The sequence below is a fragment of the Kryptolebias marmoratus genome, linkage group LG6 (genome assembly GCF_001649575.2).
Source record: "Kryptolebias marmoratus isolate JLee-2015 linkage group LG6, ASM164957v2, whole genome shotgun sequence".
Lineage (NCBI taxonomy): Eukaryota > Metazoa > Chordata > Actinopteri > Cyprinodontiformes > Rivulidae > Kryptolebias > Kryptolebias marmoratus.
The window spans coordinates 11,097,024-11,121,722 of record NC_051435.1 but is presented as its reverse complement, the minus strand read 5'-3'; the positions used below and the strand labels follow the sequence as shown (position 1 = coordinate 11,121,722).

General features: G+C 36.6%; 2 protein-coding genes across 5 annotated transcripts in view; one reads left to right on the top strand and one right to left on the bottom strand.

Moving 5' to 3' along the window:
- The window catches only part of scn1laa (sodium channel, voltage-gated, type I-like, alpha), a 26,682-nt gene extending 8,009 nt beyond the window's left edge, over positions 1 to 18,673 (bottom strand). Inside the window, exons 1-21 of one of the 3 annotated variants that reach the window (XM_037976281.1) lie at positions 18,317 to 18,673; positions 14,482 to 14,786; positions 14,113 to 14,246; positions 13,331 to 13,411; positions 13,095 to 13,223; positions 12,724 to 12,818; positions 11,910 to 12,134; positions 11,254 to 11,317; positions 10,966 to 11,107; positions 9,678 to 9,884; positions 8,919 to 9,179; positions 7,109 to 7,483; positions 5,582 to 5,714; positions 5,234 to 5,472; positions 4,952 to 5,125; positions 3,937 to 4,293; positions 3,328 to 3,807; positions 1,964 to 2,090; positions 1,728 to 1,882; positions 1,474 to 1,647; positions 549 to 671 (exon numbers count right to left, since the gene is read on the bottom strand). In XM_037976281.1, coding sequence (XP_037832209.1) covers positions 549 to 671; positions 1,474 to 1,647; positions 1,728 to 1,882; positions 1,964 to 2,090; positions 3,328 to 3,807; positions 3,937 to 4,293; positions 4,952 to 5,125; positions 5,234 to 5,472; positions 5,582 to 5,714; positions 7,109 to 7,483; positions 8,919 to 9,179; positions 9,678 to 9,884; positions 10,966 to 11,107; positions 11,254 to 11,317; positions 11,910 to 12,134; positions 12,724 to 12,818; positions 13,095 to 13,223; positions 13,331 to 13,411; positions 14,113 to 14,246; positions 14,482 to 14,733 — 3,927 coding nt within the window. In that variant the 5' untranslated portion in view covers positions 14,734 to 14,786; positions 18,317 to 18,673. Of the gene's footprint in view, positions 1 to 548; positions 672 to 1,473; positions 1,648 to 1,727; positions 1,883 to 1,963; positions 2,091 to 3,327; positions 3,808 to 3,936; positions 4,294 to 4,951; positions 5,126 to 5,233; positions 5,473 to 5,581; positions 5,715 to 7,108; positions 7,484 to 8,918; positions 9,180 to 9,677; positions 9,885 to 10,965; positions 11,108 to 11,253; positions 11,318 to 11,909; positions 12,135 to 12,723; positions 12,819 to 13,094; positions 13,224 to 13,330; positions 13,440 to 14,112; positions 14,247 to 14,481; positions 14,787 to 18,316 lie in introns of those variants that run through there. The other 2 variants (XM_017424489.3, XM_037976280.1) reach the window with 2 other exon arrangements.
- Positions 18,674 to 19,352: 679 nt separating this feature from the next.
- slc38a11 (solute carrier family 38 member 11) lies at positions 19,353 to 23,436 on the top strand. Of its 2 annotated transcripts, none has more exons than XM_017424432.3 (12): positions 19,353 to 19,761; positions 19,869 to 19,989; positions 20,541 to 20,615; positions 20,704 to 20,838; positions 20,992 to 21,057; positions 21,173 to 21,279; positions 21,354 to 21,433; positions 21,646 to 21,716; positions 21,828 to 21,989; positions 22,091 to 22,203; positions 22,396 to 22,527; positions 22,637 to 23,436. In XM_017424432.3, exons 1-12 carry the CDS (start codon positions 19,588 to 19,590, stop codon positions 22,874 to 22,876), a joined length of 1,476 nt encoding a protein of 491 aa, XP_017279921.2. In that variant the 5' UTR covers positions 19,353 to 19,587; the 3' UTR covers positions 22,877 to 23,436. The 2 variants fall into 2 exon arrangements, with proteins under 2 accessions (XP_017279921.2, XP_037831875.1); XM_037975947.1 differs by having other exon boundaries at positions 20,444 to 20,615.
- The last annotated feature ends 1,263 nt before the right edge of the window (positions 23,437 to 24,699 follow it).

Sequence of the window (24,699 nt, the reverse complement as noted above, 5' to 3'; positions counted from 1 at the left end):
GGAAAGTAAATAGTCCTGAAATGACTTGGCTTCTGTCGCTTCGCTTCGGTGGGAATCTGTGATTCTGGGGCGGAGTCAGTGAATTAACTCCTTCAGTGTTCGAGCTGCTGGTGGAGTTCAGAGTTAAGAAGTAAAGAGTTGTTGATTCCATTTTAACACCTCTAGATTTGATACGTAAACACTTTGTTTTAACACTGGATTTTAACTACTAATATAATACATCCCAGAGTTACATGAACAGAATGTGACTCTATAAGTGTAAAATTAACTCTGCTTTTGCACAAAGTCTGCTAACACCAAAAAATTTAACACTTTTGAATTTGCTGTGTAGGATGGATGGATGGATGGATGGATGGATGATAAAAGCAGGCAAACACAAATTACACCTAAAATAATTTTGCAACAGGCACAAAGCTTTAGTAAAACTGATCCATGGTGTTTCATGTTGATGGCCCCTAGATTGTGTGGTCCCTGTGTTTACTGTCAATTTAATACACTGACGTTAAACAATTCACTAACAGTGAGCTGGGATACTCTGTTATTCTTACCCTCATGCCTTCAAACCTTGACAGGGCTCTTAGTGGCCTCAGAGCTCGCAGAGTTCTTAGAGACTTGATTGCACCAAGATCAGAATATTCCAAAGCATTGGCCACAAGACTGACCAGTGACACCTGAAAGACAGACAAAAATATGACATGTTGTGCATTTAGAAGGGACACTTTTACTCTTTAAAGGGATATTTTGGTCATTTTTGAAGTGATGTTCTGTCAGATAGTTATCAATCGTTAGTACCTTATCAGCTGTGACGTCGGTCATAGAGATCTGAGTGCTGAAGAGGAACAAGTCCACCTAAGAGTCAGGCCTATGGCTAGCCCCATTTTATAGCCTTTTTTAAGCAAATATAATAACTCTTGCTTAAAAACCTCATACTGGTGTGAAAGATTAGCTACAATTAAGTCTATGCATTTTAGCATGACATTATTTGTTTAGTTTGTCACAGTTTTATCAACTGCACATCTGTGTTACTACATGAATGTAGGTGTCCTGAAGCTGCTGACTATCCAACTGCTGAGACTATTCAAGGCTGCCAAGAGCTGAGTAAACATTTGGACTGATGAAATGTGCCGATCAGGTGGACTGATACATTCATTGCATAGTAACATGGACATTATTTGGTTGAGAACTCAGCAACAGACTAAACAAATTATGTCATGCAAAACTGTTTTTTTGAGCTAATATAGCATTTATCACACTATTATTCTGAGCAAGAGTTGTTTGTTTGCCTAAAAAACGCTATAGAATGGGGACCATTCTCAAATGGCATGACTTTTAGGGGGTAAAAGCTGATAAAGTACTAAATATTGATAACTATTTGAAAGAGCATCGCTTCAAAGATCCCTTTAAGATATTTTTTGCTGTTTAATATTAATATATCTAAGGCATAAAGTAAATCAGTGTTTCATTGCTACCTACACCAACAATGAGGAAGTCCAACCAGCACCAAGCATTTCTAAAATACTTGGCAAATCCAAATGCCACCCATTTCAGTAGCATCTCCAGAATAAAGATATAGGTGAAAATTTTGTCAGCATACTCCAACATTACTTTAATGATCTTCCTCTGTTCAAGGTAGACATCTTCAAATGCCTAGGGAGAGAGCATGGAAAGAAACTAATAATAAAACAGCCTCATTTTAATTTGCAGAGAACAACATATTTGAGACTTACAAGTGCTCCGCTGCTAAGCAAAATCATTAGGATGATGAAGCTCTCAAACCAGCTGTGCACCACTATGCGATAGCAGGATTTTCTGAATGTCCACCACAACTTCCAAAAGCCCACATTCACATTAACCTGACAACACTTAAACTTTTGCACACATCCTAAGAAAAGACAAAGCACTGTTAGCCACATATGATGCAGAATCAGATATAGTAAATGAAAGCGACATTAGTAGTTTTCACCTGCAGTAAAGCAGTCCTTTGGTTCCTTTTTTACTTCACAATCAGAGTCATGGTTGGATACTTCATCTTCTAGAGGAACCACTGTACTACCTTCTGAGGAGCTGGACTGCCCATCGTCATCTATAGCCTATGAAGAAAACTAATATTAAGAGTGTGTTTGATGATGAAACCAACAATTCTCATTTACAAAGATTTCACCCTAATATAACAGAAAAACTAGTTATATGAACAGCAATGTCAAATATAGCAAACACAATGACAAATTTCATGCAATTTGTTTTTTCTCTAAAGAGAAGCTGGGGGGTACAAGTTTAACTGCCATAAAAAGTCTCAGAAACATCGGCCATTTAAGTTTGAAGTTAGCATTTTTAGGCCACTTTTGTCCTTTCTAGCCCTTATACTTGAACAACTCCTCCTACAGATTTTCCTGTAGATTTTGAAGGTATCTTCTTCAAACTTGGTCAATATACTATTAAGGCATGGGGGATTAAAAGCTATCAAAAGTTCGAGTTCTTATCACATCATGTTGGTGTGGCTACACTTTTTTGCCAAAAAACACAAAGCTGTTTTAAGTCACACATAAAGCATCTGATCTGTATCTAAATTCATATGTTTCATAAACTCTTCTCAAATTAGTAACTATGTAATTTTAGAAAGGTAGAGTTATTTTTTGCCAACTGGACAGGAGTTCTCCTTATGAAAAAACATCCAAGAATACAGCTACAAATGACCAGGTTTAACAAAGTTAATGTGAAATAATTATGAACAACTGGTTTAAAGTTGCCTATTTTTATTTCAAAAGTGTTTACCAGTAGATTAACTCATAAACATGGGGTGGCTGCCAAAGTGGGTACAAAGTGGACTGAAGCGGGTATTATGTGCCTATTTTTAGGCACATATTTACAATTTTTTCAGAATATTGAGTTGCCAACAGACACAACCCAGTGAAATTCTACCTTAAGACATAAAGGTTTACAGTCTCTGATTTGTGCAAAAACAAAACATGTCAGGTCTGCCATCTTTGCAAATGACCAAAGTCACACCAGTAACTTATCATTCTTGCTTCGATTGTAATCTGCACACTAGCATTTTCCTGTCTAAAGAGCTTCTCCTTGGTGTATGGGATCCTTAGAGAAAAGATTATGACACGTTAATATCCCATTGACATGACTGCAGAATGTAGGTGTGCAAGTGTTTTGCGAGTTTTAATTTCACAGAATATATCCTTATTATCAAAATTCTTGTTTTCCATCACAGATCATAAATATTGTGATGTGTCTGACAATAGACATGATGAGACTTTTTCAAACAGGGTTAACTCATTCAGTAAAGATGATTTGACCATTTCATAATAGAATCCTTACCACGTGGCACTCCGGTATATTGGTTGATGTGCTGCTGAAGTCCTCAGTGTTGAGCATTTCAAAGTCAGACTCTTCCGCAGCAATTGGAACAGAAACAGTCAGACTTGGATTGTTTATGAAAGACAACATGGAATCATCACTCTTGCTGTTGACTATATACTTGTCTCCAGCTTTGTCAACACCAGTCACATCCCCATTGCCATCCCTAGAGAAGTCTTTAAGGGCATGGCTTGGGACACCATTTCGCCCAAAAGGTTTGTGGAGCTCATCCAGAGATTGGTCCTCGATCTTTTTTTTCTTTTTATCCCTGAGACATAAACTGTTGCAGCAGCTTCGAAGCAGCGACTTGATGTAGGCATTGCTTCTGCGAATCCGTCCAATCGCAATCTGTAAATTGTTCATCTCACTGTCATCATCTACAGCCGCCAGATTGTCCGCACTGAATGAACTTAACAGCAGGGCCAGGAACAGGTTCAGCACCTAGAGGAGGATGACATTATTTAAAGTAAGATTGCATTTAGAAATAAGGAATTGCATTGTTACTTTGACAAGTTATTTGAAAAGATTTGGATGGTGTGAAATGATTTGACCATAAAAGATGCAATGTACCACAAGATTTCCAATAACCATGATCATCATGTAGAGAATGAGGCATGTGTGGACGCCAGCCACCTGCATACAGTCCCACATGGTCTCTATCCACTCTCCACAAAGCACTCGGAACACAATGAGGAATGAATGGAAGAAGTCAGCCATGTGCCATCGAGGCAGAACACAGTCCTCAGAGATCTTACACACACAGTCCTTGTATTGTTTTCCAAACAGCTGCATGCCCACAACAGCAAAGATGAAAACAATAATGGCCAGCACCAGGGTTAGGTTGCCCAAAGCACCCACTGAATTACCAATTATTTTGATGAGTTTGTTAAGAGTGGGCCAAGATTTTGCCAACTTGAATACTCTCAGCTGCAAAAAGGAAAGAATATAAAATACTTTGCAGTCACTGAAAAAACACACAAAGGTATTGACATTGACATATGTTAATACAAAGATTTTGCAACACAAAATGCTTCTAAACCCATGAGAAATATGCATAGGCTAATGAACTCTAACAATTAAAATGTTCTCTCATATATTTTTCTTGACTGCACAACATTTTATATGCTTTGGGGAAAGCCTACACTTGAATAAAGTAAGTGGTCAAACATTCTTAGACAGAAATACCTCCAAAATATTATTTAGGACCTGAACCTTAAAACAAATAAACAAACAAAAATACAGAAATTTGGAAGCAGATCTATTAAATTTTAAGATCTCAACCAAGGTAAATCTATAGTCAGTCTATATTAAAGTGTAAGGTAATTGTTCTGCTAAAAAACTCAACATTTTTTTAAGCTTTAATTGGCAGATAGCCACTCTAATATTGTCCTAAAAATTCACTGGATAACAAAGAACTTTCCCTCTTTTTCCATTTCAGATAACAAGTAATGATTCATTGAGGTATCTAGTTCTTTGTGTGAAACATAGATGAAGAGCTGATTGTATTGTTTTCAATATACAAAAATGCAAATAAAGTTCATTTTGCTTTTTGCCAGTGTATTTTGCATGTAAAGTCAAGACTTACCAGCCTGAATGATCTCAAAATAGACATGCCCTTCACATTGCTCAGACCAAGCTCTATCAAGCTTAAGCAGACAATGACTGCATCAAAAATATTCCATCCCACTTGAAAGTAAAAGTATGGGTCCAATGCAATGATCTTCAAGACCATTTCAGTTGTGAAGATGCCAGTAAATACCTTCACAAAAAAGATTAAATGCTATTACACACACAATAAATAAATAAATAAAAATTATGAATGTTGTGGAATAAAAAAAGCTTCTTTAGAAATCTCCAGTTGGCTTACCAGATTGCCCACAGTCAACATTTTTTGGAACCACGGCTTCATTGGATGATACTCCATGGCCATAAATAGTGTGTTCAGTATAATGCAAATGGTAATACCTAGGTCCATAAATGGGTCCAACACAATTAATTTTACCCTGTTCTTGATTTTCAACCACATTGGACAAAACTCCCAGATGAGGAAGGTGTTAGCGAATTTGTACCAACAAGGAGGACACTTCTGTCTTGACTCTTCAAGCTCTAATGTCACAATAAAATATTTTTTATTAAAGCACAGTTTATCTTTGTTAACATTCACAATGCATTAAGTATTAAAAATAAATTTGAACATAGCATATGGAATACATACCCTCTATGGTGCTTGTAATGACACTAGCGATACTTTGTGCTCTCTGTCTGAACTCGGGACCCTCGAGTAAATCCAGAAATTCTCCATAGTTTCCTTCACTGGAGCGCCTATATTCTGTATCAGTTGTGTCAGCCTTGACACAAACGTAGATGTGAACAGAAAACAAGTAGAAATAAAAAAAGAAATAAACAGCATTATTGTCAGTCTTTTATGTACCCTTATATTTACATTGTACACTAAAGCTGTTTGTAAGGACACTGCAAAGAAACTATTTCAATCGAATCAATAAAAAAAGTTAATTTCCCCAGTTACAATACAAATGAACTTAAAAAGTGTAATAAGTACATAGTTTTGGTATTATAAATAGCATGTAACCCAAACATAATCTCTTATGTGCAATTTAGTTTTCACCATTTTGGCCTTCCACCATTTAGTTTCAGTAATTTCTGAAGGTCTAAAAACAGTTAAAATACCAAGATTAATACTTACACCTTCACAAAATTATTTCATGTTAAATTGTTGAGATTTTCTGATTTCAACACAAGGTAAAAGTTTTACAAAATGTCTCTAAACTGTGAATACAACAAACCTGGTATGGCTACGGATTCTTGTAATTCTCAGTCTTGGTCGAGCTCAGCCTTTGTTGTCCCCACACTCCCCACACTCCCTGCCCTGTTCTGGGTCTGCAGCTAAACCTCCTCTGTTTCAAGTTATTGCCTGAGTCCAGGGAGATTTCTCTCCTGGACCAGTCACAGAGGGAGTCCTGCAAGATGCTTCTTTGCCAGCTCCAGGCCCTAAGCGGGTCACACCAGATCTGCCTCACCTCACCTCACCACCCCTCAGCTCTACAGCCTGCCCTGAAATACCTGCCTTATAAGACTTGCTTTGCAAGTCTGCAAGTTTACAATGATGTGATTACACTATGACTAGTGACATGTGATTTTTACACATGTGATTTTTACACATTCCTTGTCCTTTTCATTTTTTAAACCAGTGTCTTTTAGCTATGCCCAAGTCATTTAATTTCTATTTGAATTTCTATATGAGGAATGCCTGCTTCTGTAACATTTTGGTTTTGTTTTGCACTTTTCACCTAGATTATGCTTCACATGAGGCTTTGGCAATGAAAGACATTGTATGTACAACTTTTACCCTGTGATGTTTCAGTAAACCCATTATAAATTAAACCAACAAACTGAGGCTTAATTGCCTGTTTTTGACAATACATACTGCAGAAAAAGTTCAAAATAAATAATTGAAACCCAAGATGGACAATTACAGTACACTGTCTTGATATTCATCAGTGATGAGTATATATGAACTTCCACCTGTACATCCTAAGTTGTCAGCATGCATATATTGCCAACACTTGATTTAGCTACATACACAAAAATCAAACACAAAAACATTTTTCCTGATTTGAAATGTGGCCAATATTATTGTCAAGTTAAGTGTGTGAAATGTAATTTTATATAAAGTTACATGAAAATTAATTAAGGTCATCTTGGCTAATAAAATAAGTCTTACATTGTCTCCAGTGGAGGCCATATCTAGTGTCACTTTAGGCAGGAGAAGCCCCATAGGGGGTGATGATGGGTGTGAATTCCCATCCACCAGAGACACAACCCCATTGCAGTCTACAGAGCTGTGCCTGATGTTATTTGGCTGAAATCGGAGATGCGGTAAGAAGCTGCAGTGGCTCATGCTGCTGCTCCGTTGATCACACTTCTGGGCATGAAAAAGGGATCCCCTCTGACTTAGGTTGTCTTCAAAAATGCTGTTTTCATCGTCTGCAAACTCATTTTCTGAGCTCGCATCGTGTGCTTGGCTTTGGAAACTGAAAAGGCTGGTCTTGCTGTTTCGTCTAGATGAGAGTAGTGGTCCACGAAAGCTCAGAAAGGACTAGGAGACAAAGATATTCTCCGGTGGATACAAGATATATGTTGATCGAAGAAAAGAATAATGATGGCAACGGGGTTTATATGTGCAAACAAAACAGTGTCAAATTGAGAAATAAACTGAAAGTTGTTGATGGATATTGTAAAAAAATAAAAAAAAATAAAAGAAAAATAATGATGATAAAGAAGATGACCATGATAATGATTATGCTGATGAAGGACAAGATAATAATGATGGTCATTGGAAGGATAGGAATTTTGAGGAAAAAAAAAAAATCGTACAATTGGAATGTAGCTTGATTAGGACTGATATCAACAAGAGCGTAAGTTGAGGAAGAATTGAACATGATGATGATGATGATGATGATGATGATCATGATCATGATGAAGATGGGATGAAGTGACAACATATTTGCACCTCAGAAGCCAAAGTGAATATTCTGACATTCAACTGAAATGGCAATCCACAATTCAAAACTGTTTCAACAAAAGTCAAAGCTTTGTACCATAAGCACTTTTTTATGCTGCCTTTTATTAAGTGTTTTTTTTAATTTGCATAAAAGCTAAAATAAACTAACAGTCCTTTTCCTTCCTTCCTATAGCACATCTGATCATTTTTAGAAAGCACATTCATCACATACCTTTTGATAAAAAAGTTGATTTCAGGACTGCTAGAGTTTAAAAATCTCAATAATTAAGGTAGTGAATATAGCTTCATATTAAATGTTAAAATGTATGAAATTAGATGCTTGTGCAAAATTAGTTAATTTCAGAAAATGTGATTATTAAAACAATAGTTCATACTGTATAAAGTGGGGTTCTGTGGAAAGGTTATGCGTTTGTTTTAGACAGCTAGTACAGCTTGTAGATAGCTCTTTGAACAACCTAAGTTCAGAGAAATAAAGTTTATTTCTAACCGGATTAATGAGCTAATGGCAAATTCAAGGATGTAGAGTAGATTGCTGCCTTCTTAATACAACTTCAGTCTCAAAGATTTTATATTGGCTTAATCAAACACTATTTTATAAACCTTTACATTGTTTTCAATTTTGCGTTAGTTATTTACATAGAATTCTGTTTGTTTGTTTTTAATTTTACAAATATTGCCAGCTAGTTGGGGGACCAGAACTAAACTCTATTTTTCTAAACTGAAGTCATTCGAAGAGTTATTTACAACAAGAAAGATATTAATTGTTCATAATTTTTACACAGAACCGTCACTGAAGTATCCCTTTAACTTAAGAATATATTTAAAATAAGTACTTTTCTTGATTATTTAATAATAAATACTTGTTCGAGAAACAGTTATTGCATACAATACCTGACAAATAGGCAAATACGTAGACTATTAATGAATCTAATCGCAGTACTAGAGTTCAGGATAAAGCGACAGTAGGCATTATTTTATAATCAAAGTGTACCAACAGATGTTACTGCACCTGATGCGTGGGTGAACATTTCATGTCATAGCTCAGCATGTTTCCATCCACAGAGAACCGGAAACGAGCCTTGGTCATGCTGTCCAGTGAATCTGATTTAGGAATCTTTGCCTCTTCTTTTTCTTCTTCTTTTCTTTTTTTTCTCCTGTTACACCTCTCTTTGGCACTTTTGGAGCTCAGCTTAGAGGCGTCAGAGGAACTCTCAGTGGCACCACCTTTGTTGATGGTCTCTTTATCTTCTGACTTAGCATTTGCTATTGCCTAGGCAACAGGACAGTGCAAGTAAATATGGAGAAAACTTTGAGATTCTTGACAACCAAGTAGCAATTCCCCCAAAATTTAATGCACAAGCAGTAATACATTATTCTTAATATCTATATTCTTTAAAGATATGTTTGTAAGCACATATATATCCTCCTGACTACCAGTAGCTCAAATTTGTTCTCTGTGGTAGACATTTGTAAATGTGAATATCTCCCATTCACTGCATACTACTGAATTAACTCATTTTGCCATCTACAGAGGACATTTAGGGCTTTTCAATGATACCAAATGTGAAGGGGTGGGGCTTTGGTACCTTACAAAGATTGGGAAATTTGAAAAATAAAATTGTGATTGGCCAATATTTTTTTCCTGGCAGTCAGGAGAATATTATAGGTAACAAGAATAATCTTGAGGGGTTTTCAAACATTGTAAAAGTATTTCAATGATTAAATTAAAAAAAGAAGATGCATCCACTCTTCGTAGGTGTTAATATACCTGAAAATCCTCTTGCTGCTGTCTGAGCTGGTCAAGCATCGCCTCGTATTCCTCTTCCTTTTCCTGAGCTTTCCTGATGGTGGCCTGACTCTGCTCCTCATAGGCCATAGCTACTACAGCCAAAATCAGGTTGATCAAGTAGAAGGAACCGAGAAAAATTACCAAGACAAAAAAGACCATGTAGGGTTTCCCAATAGCTCGCAAAGTCTGGGAATAAAACAAATAAATAAACAAAATTAAGGAGTAATATTACATGATTTATAACCCTAATGTAACAAGTATTTACTTTATTCCTTAATTTTATTTTGCTTTTCCAAATTTCAGATTATTTTTCACGAATTCTTGTATTTATGATGAAATACAATATAAAATTAAATGCATTAAGGCAAATGGGCCACCTTAAATCATCTGAGTGGTTTGCAGATTCAAGCACCATTTTCAGTTCAAAGTATTGCCTTGTTTACATGAATAACTGGTAAGAAAGTAATTTGCTACTGAGAACACAGATTGTTAAGGATTGAATATTTACTGTATTCAACATTAACCCAGATATTGTTTTTCTGTGAATGTAATGATTAAATTTGACTATAAGATTTATATATTCAAACAGACTGTTCTTTATAATGATCTAAAGCAGTGGCACTGAAGAGAGTTTGTTGATAACCACAGGTATTGTACTCTCATAGGAGCGTTCTTGCATCAGCTGTTTGCTTTACTTATTTGCCATCATTATGCAAAGCCTTTTCATTGGTCAGTACTTTTGTTTGAGCCACATTAGGACTTGTCATTTTACCTTTGACCAGGTGTACCTGCACTGCCTTAGTGAAGTTGTTTAGACAAGATGCTTTGTGAATTTTCTTTAGTATTAATACAAAACAAAATGTTTGTCCCTTTAAAAAAACGCAAACTACTTCAAACTACCCACACGAGAGGGTTTTATTAATGTTTTCTAGCGTTTTAGTCCTATGAAGTCTAACAGAAATTCTTGCCACATTTTCATCACATTTGATCAAATCTTGTATTTACAACAGATTTGACAGGCCGATAAAATTAGATGTTGACAAAGACAGCAAAAAACATTTTTTCTTCTACCATATCTCAATTTCTTAAAAAATGAAGACCAAAAAAATGAGACATACATACATCGTAGTTCACACTGCTTAATGAAATGTTTCATAAATTTAACAACACTCAATGTTAACAAAAAATCCTTTAAGAACTTAGAAATCAGACAAAAGCCATAAAAAACCACACACAAGGTCCTAATGACGCTTTCCTCGCTGCCTACCTGTTGGTAAAGGTATTCCCAGCAATCCTGTGTCATCAGTCTAAACAGAGAGAGGAAGGCCCAACCGAAGTTGTCGAAGCTCGTGTAACCATAGTCTGGGTTACTTCCAAATTTATAGCATTGAAATCCATCTGGACACTGTCTGTAGAAAACAGGCTATAAGCTAAGAAAGAATTATATAAACCCCTATTTCTTTTGTATGGTACTGTTAATACTTTAATGATGGATCCTAAAAGAATTGTATTTTTTAAATTAAAAACTATTATTTTACTATCTGAACTTGCTTACCCAGATGCACTGCTATGCCCACAAAGCAATGGATCTCGTTTTTCTGGAAGGTAGTAATAATTACCTGAAGGGGCAAGAAGGAAAACACAGCTTTAACATGTGAGACAAGAACTGTGGTAGTCAAGCACATAACGGTAAATTATGAAGACAGTTCTGATGGGTACAGTTACAAAGGTACTTTTTAAATCTTATAGAGTTTGGTTTGTATCGATTGGGTCAGACAGGTGTCAGTTAAGTTCAATAGTTACTCTCATGTCCATATTTAAACGATGCCAGATCATTCATTTTCAGGACCTACTGTATATTCAGCACACTAAATTTAAAGGAATAGACCAAAATGAAAGTGCAAAATTTACTGCTAACTGAATGGATTTATATCAAATGTGTGGCGCATCAACACAAAGTTTCTAAAAGAAATTCCAAATAAATTGGAATTGTTTTTGTAGGGACATTTGCACATTGTCACAACGTTTCGTTGGTCTTTTTTTATTTTTGTACCAATAAGTTTGCACTTAATTAAGAGTCAACTAAATGTTGTTGTCCATCGTTTATTTTCAAATTAAACAGTATGGGAAGTAAAACGGAAGGCATGCAAAACGAGAAAAAAATAAGAGAAGAAAAGGACAAAAATATCTTCAAACATGTATCATACTCACGTTTGTCTTCCTTGTAAGCCAAAGTTACATTGTTATCAAGTGAAAGGTTAACCCCAGATGCCTTTTCAACCTTATCAGGTATCCTAATACACTTGTTCTTTAAAGCACCCATGAACAGCTGCAATCCTACTAGTGCAAAGACGCTCAGGCAGAAAACGGTCAGGATCATTACATTAGCAAGCTTCTTCACGGACTGAAACAATGCAGCAACAATCGTCTTCAGCCCTGCAAAACAGGACATATCATTTGTCAATCTTAATATACTGTATGTCTCCAGTCCTTCACCAGCGTCATCTTTTCTTCAAATGTCTTAATTTTAATTCACTTTTCATTCACTTTCAGCTCAAAGCAATTGTGTTCAGCTTTCTTTGTATCAATTAGTATCTATATTTTTAAGTAGTTAAAACATTACTAAGCAGGTAACAACAAGGACAAGGACATCACAAACCATTTTGAAATATTTGTGTGAAACTAAGGAGTGTGTATTCAGCAAAGTTAGACAAAAACGATCTCACCAAGCAATGCAAACAAAATCCAAAGTTCTCCAAACAATGATAAAAAAGAAGACTACTTCAAGGTTTCAAATGCTAAATCAGGTACAGAATCTTGTTTACTTATGTTTTAGTGTTTCCAGTTGAACTAAACCCCAATCAGAAGGCTACGATTGGATTTAGGGCTTTGGAAGTGTACTTTGTTGAAAACATGTGATGTGTGTAACACTGGGGTGGACAGGTTAGGTCAGTCTTACAGGAGGGCAGGATATGCATGGGAGACATTGAGGGGTGAATATCATGCACTGTCGTGTACGGCTTACCTGGGATGACCGAAATTGCTTTGAATGCTCTTAGCACTCTGAACGTTCGAAGAGCTGACAAATTGCCAATTTCTTTGGAAAACTCAGTGACATACCTGCAGAAAACATTAAAGTATTTTAATATATTAGCAAAGACTGATATCAGGGCTACGTTTTAGTAGCATTACGAGAAGTCCTAGAGAAGTTTTGAAAATCCCATAAAGAGACCAGACAATCAAAACATGTTCAGCAGACATCCATTGTTTTATACACAAGCTATTAAACACAAAAGTATGCATTACTGGAGGATATTAGTCACAATGAACGCACCAAATAAAAAAAAGTGGTGTATATTGTTCATTGGTCTAAATTTGTTCAATTTTTATACTTACGCCAAGACGATGACAAAGAAATCCAGCCAGTTCCAGGGATCTCTTAGAAACGTGAACTTTCCTATACAGAACCCCCTGGCTAAAACCTTAACCAGGAACTCGGCTGTATAGATTGCAGTAAATGTGTATCTGATAGAAAAAAGAATGGTTTAACTCTGCACAACATTCACATTGAACACGGTTTATAATAAAGTGCATATGCTTTAAATGAATCGGTGCTTAAATGGAGAACTTACTCCACATTCTTTATCCAGTCAGGCTGTGTAGATAGGGTCATGAATCCGCAGTTGACGAGGATAGTCAACATGATCAACATGCTGAACCATTTATAGACAGTTGTCAAGGAAACCAGTAATAATTTTGTGAAATGTTACTTTTTTATGCAACATGCACTCTCATGCTAAACTTTGAGTAGTTCCTTTTTAAGTTCGTCTACCATTGTAGATGTTTCAGATCTTAATTACCTTGTTAGGTTTGTGGCGTATTCCCAGTTATCACCTAGAAAGGCCACGTGAGACAAATTTTAGCTGACTCTTCAAACCTTCAGTAGCTATGACGACTACAAGCACAAAAACACCCTAAAAGTTAAAGCAGCTAATGTCAACAAAGCAGGAAGAAGCTGTGACAAGAAGTCCTGTTGAGATCTGAAGAACCAAGCGAACCTTCAGAAACAACATTCGTGGCAAAAAAAAAAAAGCACCAGGAAGATAGAAAGCAGGGCGACAAGACAAACAAATACTCAGAGCCATTATCACAAATAAATAATTCTAAAAAAAAAGAATAGTATCAGTAAATGAAAAATTATCGTAAAATATCTCAAAATCCTCAACTCCAATGGTGTAAGTTAAAAGGTTTTTATATAGCCTTCAGATGCCTAAATATGACTGAAAATTTTAACCACTAAAGTTATGCATGCTAGTGTTTCTCCAACACAGTGTAAACTCTAAAATCCCAGCAACACTTTGGACATCATCATCACGCCATCTAAAACCCAATTTATGAGTATTATAAACATTACTTGTTGAAAGGATATGAGTGTACCAGAATCTTGAATGATATTTTCCTTATGGGATTGAAGGGGCTCAGGAGGTACAAGGCAGGAGCAGCATTGAAGCGAAAAATGTATTTCCCCTTGTTTATTACTATAAAGGTCTGAGAGAAAAACGGAATAAATTCATACAGTGTTTGGAAAACTTGTTAACTCATCATAGTTTATGAAAATGAAATCATAGTTAAGCACGGCAGCATTTAAATTGTACTTGTAGTAACCAGAGGGAGGAAAGATTACATCAGAACCCAAGCAGTTGTTAGGATGAGGAGACAAAAGTAAAAATCTGCGACTTAATCTTTTGTTTGAGCATTTAAAACTGAGATTAAATTAATTTACTTTCTGATTATGGTAGTAGGGATCCAGGTCCTCCAGTGCAGTCGCCACCAGGCCTTGAGGAAGGTCATAGAGAAGAGGGAGCGGCTTGCCCGCGTCCAGATCACGGCTTGGTTTGAGTGCATTCTCATCCTTGGGTTTCTTCTTTTTTCCTTTGGCTTTCTCTTCAGCAATCCGGTTCTCGATGGCTTTGAGGGACTCACGAGTAAAGGGACGGAAGCTATCCGGATCTAGCGATGTAAGAGGTTGTGCCATCTTTTCATTCTGCAGCTTCAGCGAGAGCAGTTGGCCTTCAACGAGAGAAAAGCCTGATGGGTCAAAACACATAAGGAGGGGTTGAGATTTAGTTTTATTTTGTCTTTGTTCTAACATCGAATCATTTGTATTTCTGCCAACATATAAAGAACTTAAACTGCTTTAAAATGAAGCGCAAAGGAAGTCATTTTTGTTTCTGCTCTTTGGTCAAAAATCACCATCTCAGGAAAAGCTATAAAGAGCCTGGAAACAGCCGTCCATGCACATAAAGTCCTTCTAGCTGGGGTAAAATTAGATCTAATTATCTGCTCATCTGCAGATAAAATTAAAATTTGACATGACAATGATCAATTCAAGGTGAGTTTTTTGCACCCTTCCACCATCACTCAAACTGGAATGAGACTTTTTTTTCCCCCCGCTGGCGCCCGACACAGAACAGATGAAGGAAAAGATCCATCCTACAAATAGGCCTGGACTGCTCAGAAGTGTTAGGTAGACCTATGCAGTATTAAATATGAATGCACTGCAGATTCCAGACTCAGAGTTTCTGCCTGAGCAGTATGCTACAGAAAAATCATCATACCGAAAACAAAATCAGCCACAAACATGTCAATCAGTTAACTCCCATGTCTTGTACTCGTGTGATGAAATTGAAACAAGAAAACTGCTGTGAGTTTTCCCATAGAGATGTGTATACTAAATCATATTTGTGATTTTTATGAAACTTATAAAGAATATTCAAATATGTCAGGAAGCCTTTTAAAAACATGATTGCCATTTTCAGCTAAAATGCACGGAGAAAGGTAAGCGTTTCTTCACAAGCCCAAAGTGTTCATTGCAAATATCTGTGCAAGCTGCATTCTTGTTATGTAGATATTTCACCAGCAAGACGTAGTCGGGCTCGCCTTGTCCCACAGCTTGGGTTTGTACCCAGTCTCCTGCTACCAGACTCTATTCTACTCTTGAGTCGCCCTGTATGAGGCAGAGAGCAGGGGTGAGCCTGTTTATAGCCCTCCATTTTGTCAACAAAATGTTGTAGTTTTCAACGAGAATGAGCAGATGGCTTTCTTACACCCAAAGCAAAGGGTTTTGACTGCTGTTTGACCATGTTACACCAGGTAGCACCGCAGAGTACCCAGCCCTTTAGGATTCATGGAGTGCTGGAAGGTGCTTCATTGTCCTATTTGGAGACTTTAACACCCAGGGATGTGAACACTGAACCAGTCTGTTATAATGAAGAGAGAACTGAGCCAAAAAGCAAAACTGTCAGTTCACCAGTCAATACACATTCCAACCCTCACCTACAGCTGTGGGTAGTGACCAATGAGATCACAAATACCAGCTGAAAATGCACTTTTCCTGCTGAACTCACCCCTTAGATAAGGAAAGAGATTAATTTGGGATCCTGCTTAAGCTGTTGCCCCAGCAAGTCGATCCTGGATAGAAACTTGACAGAACTGTCCATATCTATTAAAAATTTCTATTTCTTAGCCTTTAGAGACACTGAAGATATACACCACAGCTCATGAAGAGGTTAAAGGTTTGTTTTTGCTCATAAGTTATTTACTTTGCTTATTGGTTCATTAATATTAAAAATATTTAAGCTTGAAAAACAATGACGTGCTTGATGAGGTTGTTACGTCACATTGACCTACAGAGGAAAAAAGCCCCGCAAACTTCGCACCAAAGTTTGAAAGGGAGCATGTGGGAAAGGTTACACTGATTCTGAAGGTAACAAAAGGAACACTTTCAGAACTGAGAAAAAGACAGCAATATCATTCTGCAAGCATTAAACTGAAAGAAATCAACTTTGATTTGATAATCACCCTATAAGGTCAACCTTATATACATCCAAAGAGGCATGCATCCTTCACTCAATCTGTTCCCAACTCATTTCACTCAGCCTTAGATATGAACTCCCACTTTGAAGCCTCAAATAGGCCCACTTCAAATTATCTGCAACCTGTCTGCATCCTGACCTTGTGCTGAACAACCTGACATAAACAAATCTGCCCCCCGCCAACTTCTGTTGGAACAGAACACCACCAAAGTTGCTCTGACATTTGTTATGCACCGAACATTTAACTGTGTCTGATGATGTGCTTTAAGTGATGACGGACACTGGCCCCACAGGCCACAGGGTCAAATAGAAGCAGATTTACTTTAATATTTAATGCACATCAATCACTTTAAACTTCATTTTCTTTGACCTCAGAATGCTTACGTGTGTCTCAATGTGGTAAGAAATAACTTGTGGCAAATTGTGGCCTAATAGCTTTTAAGCTTTTGAAGAAAAGAAGTGGAACTAACTACTTCCTGAAGTACAATCAGCTGTCTATTTTGACAGGCTTGTCAAAGTTGCAGATCCTACACGGTAAAGTGACATTTGTTTAAAACATATCAACACAAAGTTAGAAAATTAACATGATTTTTTTTCGCAGAATCAATTAAGATGCCAGTGAATTGTCCTTTAAAATGTAAATCTCTGTAATAAAACAGGTGGTTATAAGCTTGTGCCTCCATTTTCCTTTTTGTGCAAAAACCAGTTATTTTTTTCAACTAAAAAAAGTCATATTTCTTATCTATCAGTGAACCATGATCACAAGAGAAATGATTATGGTCAGGAGAAGAAATACCATAATGAATATATTAAAAGGCCCACTTTAAGATAAACTTTCAAAACTTGTATAAGAGCTTTACATCATGTCTGATTTGTCTCTTCTGTGTTACAGTCAGAGCGATTATGGTTACCGGCAGAGTTTTCATCAGTCTTTACATTTTAAACTGCTCACCAAGAGAAGAGCTGCCATAACCGTAAAAAAAAAAACCTAAAACAGAGTTATTAATTCATAGAATGACTTTCATCCATGTGTAAAATTAAGATTGTGTTATATTAACTTGAACATATTTCCATAGAAAGTGATAACAGCTCAATGTCTGCGGGCTCCTATGGGACACTCAAAACCCTTAAGTGCTCACATCTCACGCATGCATCTGCCTCTTACAGATCAGGACTCTGCCCTGCTCATTCAGGGCGTTGGCAAACCAGCTGATGATGATGATGATGATGATGATGATGATGATGAGCTCGTTCACATAGTTCTCTGGGATCAGTGTCTGTTTTTTTATGAACACTACACTGTTTGCTCATTCTAGATCTAATGGGAGCAGGACAGTAATCGCTAATTGACAGCAATCTAATAATAATGTTGACAGTCAGGCAAGCAGGAAGTCATCCCAGATAGAGTGTGGGCTAATAATTGCTGCCATGCCCATTACCTTCTGTAATGCACTGAAAACTACAGTTTGCAATTTAGCTTTTATGTCAGAATGTGCGACAAAAGGTTAATCACATTTACTACACATCCTCCAACACTGATGACAAAATACAATGTGAGAGAGATAGATAGATAGATAGATAGATAGATAGATAGATAGATAGATAGATAGATAGATAGATAGATAGATACTGTGAGACTTTGATGAGACAATAATATATATATATATATATATATATATATATATATATATATATTAAACTTCTTAAACTTTCAGGACAAAAGTACACTTGATTTCCACTCACCATCAGTTTCCCATCCTGGACAGTTGAACTCTTGTCTGGAACCTGGAACAGCTCGAATGTGGATAAAATATTAGAAAAATCAATAAACAAAACAAAAAAGTTCAAGACGACTGAAATCCGTTCAGGATGTGTGAATCCTCTCCCGGCTGTTCATTTCTACAGTATCCAAGACGAAACCCGCAGACAGACTGGGAGTGAGTGTCCGCCCTTCAGAAGCGGCTGAGTCCTGTGCTGCTGCGCTTCCGGATGTTCCTGGGTACCAAATGATGGCAGCTGGTTCCACAGAAGCTCTTCAGATAGGCGTTACTGTCGGAAATGGGATGTTGGTTTCTCTTATCGAAAACTAAAAGCTCAAACCACAACTATAAGCTGCTGTGAATCTCGTGTGTTAAGAGTGTTATTAGTGATCAGAGTCGAGTTTGTGCAAAGCGTCTACTTGTTTTGTTTATGTTGTATTTAACACTAATTAAAGTCACGAACTTGGCAAAGCAACAGTTTAAGCTGGAGCATAAGTAGTGTCTCTATTTATAACGGGGATGTGTGTTTTACTTAGCCTGTAAGTGATTTTTTAGTCCGTAAAGTTGGGTTTGAAGACAAAAGTGAACTCACGCTGTAAGCGTGTCGCCCCCTGTTGGACACATACCGCAACACCTGTATAAAAACTGTACCTGAAGCATTACCTAATCTATTTTATTTGATTTATTTTTATTTTGTCACATATAGTTTACAATTACATGGCATTGCAAAATGTAAAAGATATAGTTTAATGAAATAAAAACATAATCAGAATGCAATGATAAAGAAATGACAATATGTGGATTCTTTATTATCAGTACTAATTATAGCACAATTTTAATGTCTAGTTTAACCATTTAGGTTTGACCCATTTGAAATTAAATTCATAATAACTTCTCCTGACTAAGATCAGTGTGAGGGGGTCAACGTGACAAACAACCTGTGGAAAATTTAACCCTGTGTTAAATGGAAATATTAACGCAGGGTTAAAGTTTCCATTTCTTACTCCTCATTTTTTCCATCACTAAACAAAAGGGGCTTTTAGCAGTCAGCTCCTAATCCTCCCATAAATCCTTTAATTCCAAATTTCCTTCAGCAAGTTCATACAAACTTTGGGATTAAGTGTCAGACTTAGTCTTCTGATTTGAACAGAATAAAACAAAGGGGGGAAAAAATGATCTCAGTGTCAAACTTTGGAGGCTTTGTTTTCAGATCCATGTTTGTGACAGAGCTGCTCTATTTGCATCGGCTTGCAAATGCAACCCACTGACTTTTCATTCAGTTTCGACCAATGGGGGGCGCTGTTGAGACGTCTGGCTGTTCGACTGAAACGCTCTCTTGTCCAGCTCTTGTCTCACTGCAGATATGTGAGGGTTGACACTGAGAACACTGAAGGGACCAAGAATCAGAGCAGCAGAATGGCTCAGCAGGTAAGTTTGATGTTACTGTCCTTTAAAGTTGAAATAAAAAGAACTGAAAGAGTTTATAGACCTTTATGTTTTTTTAAACTATTATTATTATTTTTATTCTTTTTCAGCAAATCAACGAAGAAGGGACAACATTAATTTCTCCAAATAAAGCTGCCCGAGAGTCAAAGGGTTCTATGATTTCTGCATCCTTTAATTTCATCAACTCTATTATAGGATCTGGAATAATAGGTAAATATTGACTTCATTACAACAATCAGAGCAATCATTTTGCTGGGGAATAACTACTAATTAGTTTTAAACTTTTTATTATGAGATGATACAGTAACACAAGTTTTAGTAGCATTTTTATTTATTTATTTTTGCAACAAGGAGAAGCTTTTTTTTGAGCCCTGCAGCAGTAGTATCATATGACCAGCGCCTGTTGACCCCCTTTGCTTTATTTATTATCTAATTTCATCTAGAAAAAAGTTTTATGCATGCACCAGTTAAATCTGTGCCTGGCAATAATTGTTTTTGTACGAGACTCAGTTTTTGTTTGTTTCTTGCACAGTTTGTATTATTAAAAAAAAAAAAATTCTCTGATTTATCAGCACTTTCTGCTCTAAAATACTTGCAGATTTATCTTTTTAAACCTTTAGGGCATGCAGACAAATGAAGACTTTGTTAATTGTTTTGTTTACAGTTGTGGAACAGAAACTGGATAGTTTCAGATGTGTCTGCGGCCTGAAACAGTATGATATTACTGTCTGATCTGCAGCGGTTTACTTTCTTAAAACCAGGTTTACCATATGCAATGAACCAGGCAGGGCTCCCGTTTGGCCTTCTTCTTTTGGTTGTTGTTGCGTTCATCACAGGTGGGTATGATGAAGATGTAGTTTGTTTGTGTTAAAAACAACAAGAATGTATCATTTTGACATGTTTCATGTTTGTGTTTCATACCAGACTACTCAATTGTTCTGCTAATTAAAGGAGGAAACCTGTCAGGGTCGAATAGTTATCAGTCGTTGGTACGAAATACATTTGGTTTTCCTGGATTTTTGATTTTATCCGCTCTACAATTCCTTTATCCTTTCATTGGTAAGTTGTTCGAAACATATCTAATGTCCAGTGTGATTTAGGAAAATATTTGTCTTTGTGTCTTCTGCTTCTGTCGCTGCTGCACAGAATCACTGCGTATTAAGTCTGATTTGAAAAACAAGAATGCTGACTCAGCTCATTTCTTTCCTTCAGCCATGATCAGCTACAACATCACGGTCGGTGACACTCTGACCAAAGTGTTTCAGAGAATACCAGGAGGTGGGCCACTCTCCTCTATCTCAAATACACAAAATGTGTTTATTTCATGTTCCTTAACGAAAGAGAAAAATAAATAAATCCATAGCAACTATTCTAACTGCTAACATGTTCGCAGTTGGTCCAGATCACATATTTGCCGAGCGACACTTTGTCATCTTGCTGTCTACCTTTCTCTTCACGCTGCCGATCTCACTTTATCGAAACATCGAGAGACTTGGGAAGGTGGGACTGAAAATCACAGAGCTGTCAGTGTGTTGCTATGATCAGCTGTCTATAACGCAATCCTATCTCACCAGGTGTCCTTCCTCTCAATGGTGCTGACGCTCATCATCCTCATCATTGCGGTCATCCGAGCAGCAACTCTCGGACCCCAAATGTATGAATGAATGAATGAATGAATGAAGCAGAGTTAGTTTCGTGTACTTAACCCTCCTGAAGCCCTCAAAAGAGAGCGAGCTACAGAGAGGTAGAGAAGCCCTTGTAACTTTGGGTCAATTTGACCCGAAGGCCAAGGGAGGGATTAAACAAATAAATATATACACAGTATGTGTGTTTCTAGTCGTCTTCATGACTCCATATCTTGTCTAGCATCCCTACAGAGAACGCATGGGTGTTTGCAAAGTGGAATACCATCCAGGCAGTTGGTGTGATGTCATTTGGTGAGTTTGTCTTGATGCTGATATGCTTTTTTTGAAAGGAAGAGAACATCTTAAACGATACGTTATTATAGATATTTTGATACTATGCCCATGTGTGTGTTTTTTTTTTAGCGTTTATTTGCCACCACAACAGCTTTCTGATCTACACCTCTCTGGAGCAGCCCACTTTATCCAACTGGTCCCAGGTCACCCACATCTCTGTGGGCTCAGCGCTGATAATCAGTGCTGCGTTTGCTGTTGCAGGCTACTCAACGTTCACCGGCTACACGCAAGGTATCGATAAAGAATGAACAGCTGTGCATGTCATATTCAGCTCATTAATGTCCGTGTCTCATATACGGGTTTCTTGTTTCGTCTGTTTTTTTGCTTTCCAGGGGACATATTTGAGAACTACTGCAGAGACGATAACCTGGCAACGTTTGGTCGCTTCTGTTTTGGCTTCAGCATAATAACCACGTTTCCACTTGAGTGTTTTGTCACAAGAGAGGTAAATGATCTGTTTGAGCGGGCTAAGCTACAAATCTGACAGCTGAAAGTCAACATGTGTTCGTGGAAAGGGTTTTCTGATGGTTTACCCTCTTTCAAGTTCTAACTAAAATGGCAGTTAGGATTTTTTTTTCCAGTTGCACAAAAATGTCTAAACCTTTAAAAGATTTGCCTTTTTTGTTTATTTCCCCAGGTGGTATCCAACATCATATGCTGTCGGGATCTTTCAAAAGCTGAACATGTTGCCTTAACCATGCTCATAGTTGCAGTCTGCACCGCCATATCTTTGGCTTACGACTGCCTGGGAGTTATTCTGGAACTAAATGTAAGTCAACCAATCTGCACCTGTTTTTATAAGATCATTAGCTTTACGCTACGGAATAAAACTGTAAATTAAATTCAAGTATTTGAATACTCTTTTTTTATCCATTCAGGGTGCTTTGAGTGCCACCCCTCTCATCTTCATCATCCCATCTGCGTGCTTTCTCAAGCTCTCCCCCGGCCGTTGGTACCAAGGTGAAAACCGGCTTCCCGTCATGCTGATAATAACCGGCTTGTTTGTCATGATCACTGGTCTGACCATGACTGTAATTTACCCTCAAGACTGCTCACACGGCGTGGAGATGTTCTACTGTGCAGACTCCAACATCACTGGCACTGTGCCGCCTGAATGAAAGAGACATTCAATAAATAATTCATTGTTTTTGATAGTGACAACAATATCTGTATATGGAAACCAGCAGCTTTATACTTTACCTAATTTTACAGATTTAATTTGTAGGGATACTGTCATTTCTTCATTAGTCACTGAAAGTAACAGTTTGATCTAGATCTTTCCTACAAAATTAAATAGTTTTGTTTTGAATTTGCCCTTTAAAAGCCCTAAAACTCAGCAAAGTCTCTTGCCATGAACTCATCGGCCTAGAATGAACCTCTGATCTTTCTAATGCTCTTGAGGCTAATTAGGAATAAATGTTTTCTGCCAAAAAATCTTATGCAATTGCTTTTAGAAAAGTGGGGGCTGAGAAACAGCTTTTTATCATCCACAGCTTTGAAATTTGGTCTTGAGCAATCGAGTGCAAGATTAAGGTGCTGGCATATGTTGGGTTTTTAATTTCATGTTATGATATGTAACACTGTGAATTAATTAAAGTGAGATTTCTTTTCCTGTAGATGATCTTATTTACAACCCAGAGCTTTAGTAACAATTATCATTTTTAAAAGTAACAAAAGAGCTGTGTGCAAAAAAGGAGTCTATATTTCATAATGAATACTTACCAAAAGGTGAATAAAGTGAAGTGGGTTATATACAGTAAGTGTGTGTGTGTGTGTGATAAATGAGAAACACACTGTAACACTTTGTTAAAGTTAAATTACAACGTGTGGAACTATTTTTAAAGTTTTAATAAAATGCGTTTCATCAAAATATTTCAAGTTTTTGTTACTTTTTTGTGTTTTCTTAAGTTTCATACTATAAGATACAATTAATTATACAATACAATTAATTAAAACAGAAAGAAAAAACCTGAACATTTAATAAATGTGATAAATGTTCATATATGATCAGAAACTGAACACTCAAACAAGCCATCAGTGCTTAATATTCTACACTATTATTCTGGATTATTTTTTCTTTTCAATTTTACCAGTTTGAAAACCTAAAAAGAAAGAAAAATTCCATCTATAGCTTGCATGGTTAAAATATGGTATTAGGGCCTGAAATGGCATTTAAACAGTTTCTATGAGCTTTCAATGTGCTCAAAAATAATATAGCTTAAAAACATTAAACAATAAGTAACATTTAATTAATCCTGATGCTATAAAGAACAAAGTGTCTAAAGTTGAAGCATTTTTTTGGGAAGATGAGAACTACTGTTACCTGGTTTCTAAGGCTGGTATTTGTACCCACACCAGATCTGATGTCAGTGCAAATACCAGCCTTAAAAACCTGGTAACTGTAGCTCTCTTCTTCCCCCAAAAAAATGCTTCAAAAAAGAAAGAAAAGCTTAAAAATTCCAAGAGTTTCATTGCATATTAATTATGTTACAATCTAAGCAAAAGCCCTAAAAGTTTCTAAAAACACATCTGTTCTATATGTGGCCCTTTGGAGGGTTTAACTAAATATAATATGACTCTCTGATATCAAAATGTTGCCCATCCATGATTTAAATCCATGTGTAATTTATCTATCGTTGTAAAGTTTGTTTTAAACATTTTTAAAAGCAACAGAAAAATATAAACATACATAAAATGAACAATGTAACTCAGATTATAAAACATGTTAAAATTGAAGAAAACCTGCCCAAACTGCACCGGTAATAATTTTTGATTCTGCAGATGATGATTGTTTGAAATTTTAACTTAACTAAAACCTATCTAACCTAATGAGCAAAGGTAGTTTAAATCTGACTGTATTTTGGTAGTGTTTTCCTTTAGAGAAATAAATCACCAACATTAATAAGTATTCAGGAAAATATTTTCACATGTTGATGCATTT

Bases quoted from the DNA above. Each gene is read 5' to 3' on its own strand.
- slc38a11 (XM_017424432.3), top strand. From the start codon at position 19,588: ATGCAACCCACTGACTTTTCATTCAGTTTCGACCAATGGGGGGCGCTG. The intron at 21,280-21,353 runs GTGGGACTGAAA...CTATCTCACCAG, and splicing joins ACATCGAGAGACTTGGGAAG to GTGTCCTTCCTCTCAATGGT. The intron at 22,528-22,636 runs GTAAGTCAACCA...TTATCCATTCAG, and splicing joins GAGTTATTCTGGAACTAAAT to GGTGCTTTGAGTGCCACCCC.